Genomic DNA, 12,616 nt, shown 5'->3' with positions numbered 1-12,616 from the left:
AGTCGCATAGAAGAATACAGGATCTCGAAACGCCTAGCCATCAGTCGCATAGAAGAGTACAGGATCTCGAAACGCCTAGCCATCAGTCGCATAGAAGAATACAGGATCTCGAAACGCCTAGCCATCAGTCGCATAGAAGAATACAGGATCTCGAAACGCCTAGCCATCAGTCGCATAGGCGCATAGGATGCTTTAGTCTGCAAGAAAATCGTGCTGAAGCAAGACAAAATGTTCAAGAACAAATCGTTTTAGGGCTTTTTGTAGATCAAATTCTCTTTAGTTTATTAATCTTTGTAAAATGCCAAATATATTGTAAGTTTGGATATTTCATAGGTTTTCAAGAAAGAAGTTGTAGCAATAATGACTATTGGAACTTTCTAAATTTAGATGAATTTGAGATATTTGCTTATTTTTCTAATGGTTGAGTATTTTTGTTATTTATATTGTCAGACTCTAATTAATCATTATTTACAGATTTAAACCGTTCTTGCCCGCTACCATTAACATTAACAACATGATCTAATTACTTGTTTTTTATAATTTCAATGTTCAATTAATTTTGTATCAAACGATTACTGACAAATTAAGCGTTGCCAAAACCGAAAAAAGAAAAATTCTTTTCCGAAAGCTCAATAAAATAATGTTTGATATATTTTGATAAACTTTACACGACCACTATGTACATATGGGGTAAGGGTGAAAACTCTTAAACTTTGGGAAAAGAAATCGCAAACATCTTAGCACCTAGGCAGAGCAAAATTATCAGGTTATCAACCGGTAGTTTTTCGAACCCAATCAGCGTGAAGCATGATTAAATTTCAGGTTTCAAAATATCGTCAAAACTGGGTTTTACTTAATAACGTGTGCAAATATCACGTCCGACAATCATATCTTAAATGAACGTTTTGATACGGTTCTGTTCTTGTTCGTTTCGATTTTGTTAAATACACTTTTATTTACATTGTGAAACCTAAGTTAAGTTAAACGAATATTACGTTTGTGGCAAACTCACTAAATTTTGCGGCGTAGCTGTATACGCCAGCTTTTCACCTAAGCCTGATCTTAAGCGACCAATAAATTTGAATATAAAATTTCCCGCCGGTAGGCCTGCAACTTTTCGCAGTAGAAAACGTGCAATCTACAAACATATTTCACATTAACGTTTATATTATTCAATCGACTTTCTATTTTTTTTTGAAAGTATAGCATATGAAAAGGGATACTACAGTTCGTTTAGCAACGATGTTAACTGCGTATTCAGCATGAAACAAGTGTATCTATAATGATAAGGTTTGAGATATAGAGCAGTTTTACACTCAATTCTCGACATCAATACAGAGTGTGTGCCCCTTTATATTTAGAAGAATATCAGCGCCAGAGCGTTTGTACTTAAAGGCTGTGTTCTCATATTTGGTAATTACTACGATATTGCATTATGTGTACTCATACATTTTAGATCATATAAGTACTGTTGTTCAGTAACCTGATATACGCTTCGACGAAAATATTTAAAATTGTTTTCGAAATTGACCTTCAAACACGTACATGTTTAAAGTTTTAAACAAGCCGTCGTTCCAGCAGTGGCGTTGTTACCTCACTTTAATGAATTGCAGTCCAACTCACAAGGTATCAAGGTCAGTTTGCTGTCAGTTACAGTAATCGTTATATAAACGCTATCGCGTAAACGATGTGTACTTGAAGTTTATTTTGATCAGAAAGATACTAAATAAAGATATGGTATGTCATTCATATATTTTCGGCGTAGCCGTATAGCCCATTTCACCAGGAGATCGGCAATATTAGAAAACTCGGAAGTCTATCTATCAGCTGACTACGCTAACCAATCACATTCTGGAGTATTATGTTTACATTAAATCAGCATGGCGTCTGCTTCAACAGTTTCCTTTGTTGAAATTAAAAAAATGCCTTTTCAATCGGTAGTTTGCCACAATCACTTTACAAAATTAATATAACATCAATAATTAGTTACTATGGGTTACAAATGACTACTCGTATCACAACAGTGTCACACACATGTTAGACAAATTAGGGTGGCGTTCACTTGAATACAGAAGGTATGACTCCCGGCTACTGATGTTCTACAAAATTGTCCACGGACTGGTTGCTGTACCAATGCCTCCCTACGTCACTCCTCCGACCCGACTCACTAGACATCTGCACCCTCTTTCATTCAGACAAATCCCCACTCCAAGCAACTACTATAAATTTTCCTTCTATCCAGCCACTATTGTCCTATGGAACTCTCTACCAGCAAATTGTACAGGCACCTACCCTGGACCAGTTTAGGCAGGGGATGACCAAACTAGACCACAGTTTCTAAGCAGGTTGGCTGTTTTTAACCTTTTATTTGTATATTTCTTCTTTTAACTAACGCTATCACCTTTTTTCTATGTCTCACAAATACATTATGTATTTCTTTTTATCTCCTATACACTTCTTCCTTAATTTCCTAGCACTGACACGCGCCTGCTTGTAATGCTAATTGTTGGCGACTAGCAGTATATATAGATAGATAGATAGATAGATAGATAGATAGATAGATAGATAGATAGATAGATAGATAGATAGATAGATAGATAGATAGATAGATAGATAGATAGATAGATAGATAGATAGATAGATAGATAGATAGATAGATAGATAGATAGATAGATAGATAGATAGATAGATAGATAGATAGATAGATAGATAGATAGATAGATAGATAGATAGATAGATAGATAGATAGATAGATAGATAGATAGATAGATAGATAGATAGATAGATAGATAGATAGATAGATAGATAGATAGATAGATAGATAGATAGATAGATAGATAGATAGATAGATAGATAGATAGATAGATAGATAGATAGATAGATAGATAGATAGATAGATAGATAGATAGATAGATAGATAGATAGATAGATACTTTCTCAACATACATTCGGACTTTCGTTCAATCAGAGAAGTTTCATACGAGCTGTTTACAACGATCGTATAAACATGCGATTTATACTATCGCTATTTTTAGATCAGAATTGGGGTTTTCCAAAAATTGGAGAATCTGTTTTTGTCAACTACGGAAACTCAAAATCGTCCAAAAATGCGATACTTGATAATTATTACTGGAAATAAGGAGGAAATAATAGGATAAATAGAATATTATGTGAGTTTTGGATAAAGATCAAGTTTATCATGCTCGGCTCGACTATGTTATTAAACACTCGGCTTGCCTCGCGTTGGTACATCGGTTCTAAGTCTCGCATGATAAACTTGATCTTTATCCGAAATTCACATAATTATTCTCTATTAGCATCGTTTCCACCACTGCCCATATTCTTACAACTTTTCACATGACTCACGTGCGGCATTTTCTTCGGTGTATTCTCTATTTATCAGTAAAATATCCGCCATGAATTTACAAATATTGCTATTATTAATAGATTAATTGTACATTTTACTCCAACATTTCATTGGTCAGCCAGTTACCTGTTCGGAGTCTTATCGGTTGAAATCGTAAATATTCTTGACTACTCGGAGTGAAATGGGCTATTAAGCCCGCTTTTCACCTTACCTGACCTTTGTAAGTAAAATTCAAATAAAATTTCCCGCGGCTAGGTACGAATGAATACACTTCATTTATTCCATTGGCTGATTTAAGTATACCACCAGAACATTGGAAACATATCCGCGTCTTTGTAACACTGTTTTACTGCATGAAACAATTTGATCTCTGATGAAAAGGCTTAATAGAAAGAACAGTTTTACACTCAATTCTCGACATCAATACAGTTTGTGCGTGCACCTTTAATTTTCAGAAAATTACCAGCGCAAAAGCGTTTATACTTAAAGGCTATGTTCTCATATTTAGTAACAACTGCCATATTCCTGTCAACATCTTAACATGTAAAAGCATACAGAGCAGTGGAAGCGAGGCCTCACTTTAATGCATTGCATTTCAACCCGCGAGGTATCGGGTCAATTCGCGGCCAGTGTGTGAATGTCAGAGTTTATATACAGGTCATCACCGGAGTTCGCGGCCAGTAAAAATAATCGTTATATAATAAAGACGCTATCCGTGAACTAGGTGACCTGGAATTTACTTTAGACCAGAAATATGTTAAATGAAGATATTCAGCAATATAATTTTGGTATGTCAATAATAGATTCTTCATGCGTTTTCAACAATACAATGATAAATATTATTTTTGATTAATTTAACAATAATTATTCCACCCTATTAACTAATGTATTAAGCATGAGCGCGAGGATTCTCGATACTGTTAATAATCGAATCAAATAGTAATGCCCGACAAACCACTAAAACAGGTTTGTTCGAAAAACGCGCTTATAAATACGGATACTTCGCGTGTGGCCGGTTGACTCATATGTTTTAATTTCAATTCCATTCTTCTTTTGTTTTTCTGTTTTGTATCTATAGGTTTATGACCAGCAATATATAATAATGTAAAATAAGCCGCGAAAACACCGCGTAAGAACTGCACAGACAACGACATTCGCTATCCTTGATCTCATTCATTGAACTATCAACGCCGTTTATCTTTTTTAAAGATATTTCTTGTTAATGTGATTTTAACAATTGCATGATAAGGACCAATTTTATTAATTTTATTAGAAATATTTATCCATTTAGACCAATTTATTAAGCATGAGCACGATGATTCACGATGCTATTAATATTGGAATCAAATAAGATTCGAGTGTTGCCGGCTGACCTATATACCTTTCCTTTTATTTGTTTTCATGCTTCTTGTGTTTTTTTTTTCTATTCTGTAAATGTAGATATCTGAGTAATAATATCTAATAAAGCGAAGTAAGCCACAAAATCTGGCGAAACACCCCGAAATTGATTTTCGTGTGATGCAGCTAAGAACTGCGCAGAAAAAAAGGCATTTGCTATTTTTTATCTCATAGATATTACTTTTGATCGTTTATAAACACCGACCACAATCAACGCCGTAAATATTTTGTTCAATTTATTTCTTGTTTTATTTAGTTGTTTTTCTCACCAAAATTCCGTCAACCAGTAACTGTATATGTAGTACAGAAACTTTCATCTCCATTTATTAGCATTTCCCATTTACTTTATGTAGACACAGTGTCCTCTCTCCAGCGTGCCTTCGACCACGAAGTCTGATACTATACATGCTTTGTCCAACCATAATCATCAAACGTTCCGAAATGTTTCATTGAAACAGTAGAAAGGATTTCTTATCTGTCAAAATTGACTGGCAGTGCTTCGATAGGCCACGTGTTGCTGTTATAGAAATAGGAACTATTATGATTGTATGTGATTTTTCGTATCACAAGACTGTGTGAAACGGACACATGGTACAAACGAACATAATTTAATTGCAATACTGGTACTGTAAATATCATCAGAACTGTCGTTGTCGAGTGCTATTTTGTACCTACACAACATCACTATGGTAAGACAGGTTTTATAGAAGACATATTTTATGTTTTGGATATTTCGATAAAATTCGTAAAAATCTTTTTTTTGGATAACATCAAATTTGAATATGTTTTAATGAACGCAAAAAACATTATCGAATAGATAATAATTGGTCGCGATATATAATACTTCTTTTTGTAAGAATTCTGTACAATTTAAAGCCACACAACTTATTTGGCATAAAAAAAATTAAGTATAAAAAAGAAACATACTTTATCTATGCTAATTAGAATATATATGGTGGTTATAAGGTAAAAATCCTTCTTTTTTGCGCTTTAAAACTTAAAAATAATCGCGTTTGTCGAAATGAACGTATACGTATAGAAATCCTACTTTCGGTTTTAAAAGCAGTACCGTTTGAAAAATAATAAATTACTTGCTAACTAGGCTATAGATTTAATGACAATTGTGCTCACTTTCAAATTGCATCTATATGTATTGATTAACATGTATTTCATTTCAAGGTGTGTGGCTTTCAACACATTTATGCCTAGCGTTTAGAAGAAAGGCCTTGGCAAACAGCGTAGACCCAGATGAGACGACGCATGATGCGGCGTCTCACCAGGGTCTTCGCGGTTTGGTTAAAAGAATTTCTGTAAGAAATATTCTTAATTTAGAAATCAGGGTTGGCACCAATCGACCGCCCCCGGTTTTAACCGGCGGTTTTTACCGGTTAAAACCGCCCCTGTCAATACTCCTGAAGTGGTCATTACTGGTCAATACTGGTCGATTGAACTTTACCCCCAATTTTGATTAATATTCCATGCTTAATTAAACAATATTGATAATATAAATTAAACAGACCAGTTGCCAATAATGTCTTAAGCTATTAATACCCACTATTTTATACCTGTTCATGCAATTTGTAGGGCAATCTCTCAAAATTTTGCAAATAAGTCAAAATTGGTCAATTGGATTTTTCTAGTTGATTGAACTTTTTCAATTCTAATGAATTATGAATGTTCATATAATTTTGTGCTTGATTCAACAAGAACCTGTCCATTACTGTGTATTAGTTGTTCCTCATGCCTACTGCCCCCACAGTCTTCTCACTGTGTTTTCACCTAGGCTTTGAGGTTTGGGCACCCAAAACAGATTATAGGGCCTTAAATTGCACCTTTTTGACACAAACCTTACTTGTCATGTATTCTTGCCTAGATTTCTTTAAGTACTTTTTAAACAAAATAGTGAAAAAATATTTTATTTTCCATTGATATAAAAATAAAAAAACATTATAAGAAATAATTATTATAAGAAAAAAAAATAATTGAAGAGTCTAGAGTAGACCCACAATTGGAAAACATTATTTGTTAGCAAAATCAAGAACTTTTATTGCTTATTCATTTGAAGACCAATTGAACTTTAAATATGAAAGGAAAAAACCCTCTTAATACAGAAAGGAGACAAGTTAGAAGTAACTATTACATTAATAGCAAGTAACCTTTTGTGTGAGTGCAATGAAATAGCCGAAGGGCAGATTTGCTTCATTGTCAATATCAGAGACATAACACTGCATGCATTTTATTACTAATTAAGGCTTAGGGGCCAGATTTATGACTCTAGAAAACACAGCAGTTCTGTTTGCCCATCAGCCTATCAAATAGATATATCAGTGAAATACTATGGTAACTACGATAGTAATAATACTTTGGTAACAGATGTGATACACTGAGATAAAGATATTGCCTTAGTCCTTATGTATTTGAGGCCGTTTCCATAAATAATTAAGAAGTAAATTTTTACAGCTTTAAAGATTTTTTTTATTATAAAAAACTCAAAAGAAGTTTATCAATTACAGAATAATAATTGATTTAATATAGAATAGCCTAAAGTCTTTCTTTGTGATGTTTAAATTCTACAATTTTTAATCGACCAGTATTGACCAATAATGACCAGTAATGACCAGTATTGACCGGTTTAACCAGGTATTGACCGCCGGCCCGGTCAATACTCAATTGACCGGTCAATATGCCAACCCTGATAAAAATACAGATAGTAGACATCCTTAATTTTGGAAATAAATTGATCCAATTTAGAAGAATGGGAGAGTTCACTAGGCATAAATGGGTTAAACACAGTGTTCATCTTTTAACAATAAAGGAATGTAAGTTGCACATTTATACCATAACAAAGTTGGCATATTGAACGCGTTTAGCTTAATGTCCATTGTAGATTTTTCATCTCGTGCTCCTATGTTGGGGAACAACCGTTACATATGCACAGAACTATGTAAACAACTTCGACCAAGAGTTTTCCTTCACGTGTGACCATCCTTATCAGACGATAAGTCACGTTGAAAGTATTCATGACAACGGTGCAGAAGACCGCCGTTTTGCATTTGGTTGTCGGGATGTTCTACCAGACCAGAAAGGCTCGAGGCCACAATGCTATTGGTCAGGTGCTCGAAATAAGATATATGTTACTTCGTGGAACATGTACATGTGATAAAGACTGTACAATTGATAAACATATCTTTAAAGTTAATACGTAATTTAGAACAAATATATATGATTGCTAGCTAAGATGTGATAAAATCAATTCAAACAATTAATGTGATACATTTTTCTGCATTTGCTTAATTTGGCAAATGAAACACCCAAATGCACAGCATCTGTCTTTAACTGCAATACAATTACATATTTAAATGCTACATCGACCATATTGCTATAGTTGCATTATTTCTAGCAAAGGAGAGTTAAGTTAAACGTTATAGCGTATTGCAATATTATATTTATTGTAACAATATCAGGGTGCGGTTGTCCAGATGACACATATTATTGTTCCCGTCTAGCGAACAGAGAGTCCACAGCCTTGAAGCGTTCTACTTTTATTTTCTTATTACACATTTGCTGGCTCATTAAGCGGATTTCAGAGCGGCTCAATTAGTCTTATACTTTCGCTGCGATCGATCTGAAATAAAGCAGTGAACCAAGCAATTATTTAATCAATTTTTTGGCTTACAGGTTTCGAAAACCAGTACGACCTTCCTGTAGTTTTCCAGTGTCCCAGGAACAATTACATCAACGGCATGGGTAGTGTCCATGACAATGGAGCAGAAGACAGGATCTGGAAGTTCTATTGTTGTCAACTACCTGGTAAGGTTTACCATAATAAAATCAAGAAATTACAAATATCCCCGTACTATGTTGCATTTTTGTACTTTAAAAGACACTATGCATTATGTAAAAATGTTATAACAAATTGAAGCAATAGTATTTTTATCACGAAACTATGCAGATGCGTAATACTTGCCTTATATATTGCTCTTAATTTACTATGAAAAAGCTCATCGCTTTCGTTTAGATTTTAATATTTTTAATGTCAGCGTTTAAGATTATGTTAAATAGCCTACACAAGTTACCAATAAAACAAGTGCATCTGATCTGTGATTGTTTAAAATACCGGGCATTAACAAACGCGGCGCAAATCACACGATTAAAATGTTCAAACTAACATGTGCTGAATAAACATGGTTCTTTTGTCAAGTAAACTGTTGCACTTGAAGCTGTTGAGAGATACATCAGATACACAGCCGCAACCTACGCCTCATTCCGGGTGTTGGGATAATTTAAGTTAATAAGCTAAATCAAATGACATTGATCGGTTGAAGTGAAGTTATTATATGTTAAACCATGGTATATTTTCCAGATATCCACATGTTCGACTGCAGTTTTACTGACTGGACGAACGTATTTGACGGAGCCCAGAACTTCAACAGTCCGGACGGTCTGGTCATGAAAGGGATGGACTCGTATCACGACAACAATTTCGAGTACCGGAAATGTTTCATAGTTATTTTAGGCTATTACAACCGAATCAACCTGATAGGATACCGTTGTACCTATCAGATATACATACATAAAACTGAAGCGACATTATCTTTTTTATTTTAACAATGTGGCTTCATACGAAACGAAATGCGCACACACCTTTATTGCCATTATTGTTTAAAACTTCAAATTAAGCTCAAAGACCCAGGTTTAATTCCACGACATTCAAAGAGATCATTACCCTTTTTCTAACTCATGGAATAAATTTGAAGCTTTGCAAATGAATCACCATAGAAACATAAAGACGTATTAAATGAAGTACATCACCGTTTATAGTATAAATATACTATTTCCAATCTCTTTGATCTGTTCAGGGTTGGCGAATATAGGACCGGTCACAGTCATTTTGTTTCGCACAATTAATTTTTTCATATCCGAAAATATTTGAATTTTTTTTAAAACTATGTCAGCAAATGCAATATAAGTTAAACTTAATTTTTCAATTTTTGTGTCGATCGGCTCTCTGCAACTTTAAACATCGTTGAAATACCTTCCTTATGTGGCGAATTAAGGCTCGATCGGCTCTCTGCAACTTTAAACATCGTTGAAATACCTTCCTTATGTGGCAAATTAAGGCATTGCATCAATATGTTGCCTCACTCACTTATGACTGCTTGCATATCAAATATTCAATATGTTACCAGGTATGTTATAAACCGGGGGAGGGATATAATAATCGCATCGTCTGATTCCTTTCATCGGTCATACCTTAAAATGAATATGCATATGATCAAATACGACTTTAAGAGCATACAGTGAAAGCAGTTGTTTTTAATGTTCTTTTGCGAGAGCAATGTCGTTATGTCGGAATATAAGTACCTCGGAAAAAATGTAAAATACCTAATTTTCAGAGACCGAAGGTTCAAGTACGAGCTTTGCACGCCTTATGTGATGGACGGACTAATCGTCGTTGGATAGTGACAATATACTGTTGTTAATTGATTGTATCCACTTTATTTGATCGCCAAATATACTATGTACAATTGTTGTTATTATTTTGGCTTTTGTTGTTAATATAGTTAGATATGATTTACAATGTCAGTAAGGAAATATGTTTACGTGAATGAACGGTTCATATGGCTCCGTTATTTTGCGGTTTATTAAAGATTAAAACCTGTTTACACACATCGGCCGATTATTTCATCGACACAATTATTGTGTGTTCGATTGAGTCTTGATTTAAGCATAAAGGATGAGATCTTTTCAAAATATCGTATTTGTTCATATGCAACAAATTATTAATTAAACATGCATCAATTGAAATGATAGTAAACAATTACACATACATTAATCAAAAGGGCTTTGAATAGCGCGAATAAGAGATACACGACCCATTAATCGCGTAAACACAAAGAACACACATTTTTTTTTTGTTCTGAGCGCCACTTGGGAACTGAAATTGGCTTTATTATAACTAATCTTTAAAGAGATGTGAAGCCGTTGTTAAAAGGCGGTGTAATATGTCAATATAATGGTGGTCATTCGTTATTTCGCATAATTGAACTGTGGATTATAAGGGAGAGATCGCCAATGCACAATACGAAAATGCGAAAACACGATGCGAGAACACAAGATCACGATGTAAGATCGCGAGATCACAATGCGAAATCTAAAAGGTTATTTTTTGATCTCACACTGTAATCTCGCGTCTTTGCATCTTCATGCATCTTTGCATCGCGTTCTCGCCCTTATTATTTTGCAACGGTCGAAAATGCGAGAACTCGATGTTAAAACACGACAATAGTATCGCGATACACATTGTGTAATCGCAGTCACGCTTCGTGGTCTCGCAATCTAGCATCGTATTCTCGCACCTTTGCATCGTAATCTCATAATCAAACATCTTGATTTCGTATTTCCGAAACTTGTATGGCAAGGAAAACACGATCCAACGTCATCTTATAACGATGCGACAAAGAGAAACAACTATGTTAGCTCACGATATTAATATAGCAAGTTTTGCACAACGTTTAAAATGCAATTTTAAATTTAAAAAGCCTCAATAGACAAATGGTAGCGGCTTTTTCCAAGGTGGTGACCCCAGCTTTATTCATATTTTGTGTTTATGTTGGTTTGTATTGTGCTGTATTGTGCTGTTTTGTACTGTTTTGGCAATCGGTCACTTGCCTTAAATAAAGGACCAACTAATTGTTTTTAATGAAAATTCAATACTGCTCCAGCAGCTGGAGTTTCACTTCTTTATATTGGATATTGCTTTCGAAGGTTCTGGGTTCGATTCCCGGTTTTTCTTAAAACTTCTTGCTTTTATATTTTTTTTCCATTCAAGTAATTAGTATATCCTTGCTCGTACACAGAACTATTATTTCTTAAAGTATTTTCAATAAAAATAGAATGCTTTTCTGAGAATTTGATAAAAGTCCATACCCGATGTGTGCTAGCATTTTATCTAACGAATCAAGTCCTTATACCCCTTTGGACACACTCGACGTTATATTGTACCTCATAAACAATAAAGGTCTTTGTATTAAAACACAATCTTTGTAAATGTAATTGTTTACTGTGCGCATTATTGCATCTGTTCATCTCTTACACTCGTCTTCTATCAATTGTATGAAATATTTACTGTTAAAAAAATCATCTTCATTTCACTTCCTAACCAAACAATTTTGGAAATTTCACCATTACGAACTATTTTTTGGGTCAAGGGTTTGTTCAAAAACGGCCTTTTATATAATACTCAGTCGCAATTATTTAACATGAACATCTTGCACAAGTATCCCCGCATTGCGATTGTGGTATAAATGTAACCATAAAACTGATGCACGTTTTCACTTGTTAGTCGCATACCCCCCGCATGAAAAGTTTGTTATCAAATGAACGTATATAGAAACATAAATAGTGTTTGTAGAAAAAAAAATACGTACGATCACATCATATATGTCCTTACATGGCTAATTGATTTTTCGCCGTCGAAATACATGTTAGCATTTGAGTAATACGCAGTTTTCTTTCCACACATTTAAGTCACACTATTAGTGCCGCGTAATGCGAAAATGTGTCGTATGACGTAGACGACCATCGTAGCTCAAGCCCAATTGCCCAGTATGAGCAAGTCTGGTCGCATGTGGTATAAGACCCATTTTCGCATGACGCGTGTCTTTGAAAATCTCAATGTGTCTTGTAAATTGAACATCTAGCCACGAACATTTTCGATTAAAAATTGAAGTCTCTCTTTTTTTTTATAAATGGCAAACTGGCAAATGTCGATGGCCTATTCTGGATGACAGGAAAGATTTCCAGACAAGCTGACCGACAATCATAAATATGCGATTTCCCTCTTATCAT

At 34.4% G+C, this 12,616-nt stretch overlaps 2 protein-coding genes across 2 annotated transcripts in view; both read left to right on the top strand.

Annotated features, from left to right (window-relative positions):
- The window catches only part of LOC127877106 (uncharacterized protein RP612-like), a 780-nt gene extending 594 nt beyond the window's left edge, over positions 1-186 (top strand). Inside the window, exon 1 of the mRNA XM_052422760.1 lies at positions 1-186. This exon is cut by the window's left edge and continues 594 nt beyond it. Coding sequence (XP_052278720.1) covers positions 1-186 — 186 coding nt within the window.
- A 5,100-nt stretch (positions 187-5,286) lies between these two features.
- LOC127879329 (hemagglutinin/amebocyte aggregation factor-like) lies at positions 5,287-10,305 on the top strand. The gene is made up of 5 exons (XM_052426108.1): positions 5,287-5,454; positions 7,653-7,878; positions 8,444-8,575; positions 9,129-9,252; positions 10,162-10,305. Exons 1-5 carry the CDS (start codon positions 5,452-5,454, stop codon positions 10,226-10,228), a joined length of 552 nt encoding a protein of 183 aa, XP_052282068.1. The 5' UTR covers positions 5,287-5,451; the 3' UTR covers positions 10,229-10,305.
- The last annotated feature ends 2,311 nt before the right edge of the window (positions 10,306-12,616 follow it).

This window comes from Dreissena polymorpha, chromosome 4 (genome assembly GCF_020536995.1).
Source record: "Dreissena polymorpha isolate Duluth1 chromosome 4, UMN_Dpol_1.0, whole genome shotgun sequence".
Taxonomy (NCBI): domain Eukaryota; kingdom Metazoa; phylum Mollusca; class Bivalvia; order Myida; family Dreissenidae; genus Dreissena; species Dreissena polymorpha.
The sequence above is the reverse complement of the archived record's forward strand: the minus strand, read 5'-3'. Positions and strand labels throughout refer to the sequence as shown.

What these genes read in the sequence shown, in the direction of transcription:
- LOC127879329 (XM_052426108.1), top strand. An exon ending in GCCACAATGCTATTGGTCAG is followed by an intron (nt 7,879 to 8,443) that starts GTGCTCGAAATA and finishes TTTGGCTTACAG; the next exon opens with GTTTCGAAAACCAGTACGAC. An exon ending in TATCACGACAACAATTTCGA is followed by an intron (nt 9,253 to 10,161) that starts GTACCGGAAATG and finishes CCTAATTTTCAG; the next exon opens with AGACCGAAGGTTCAAGTACG.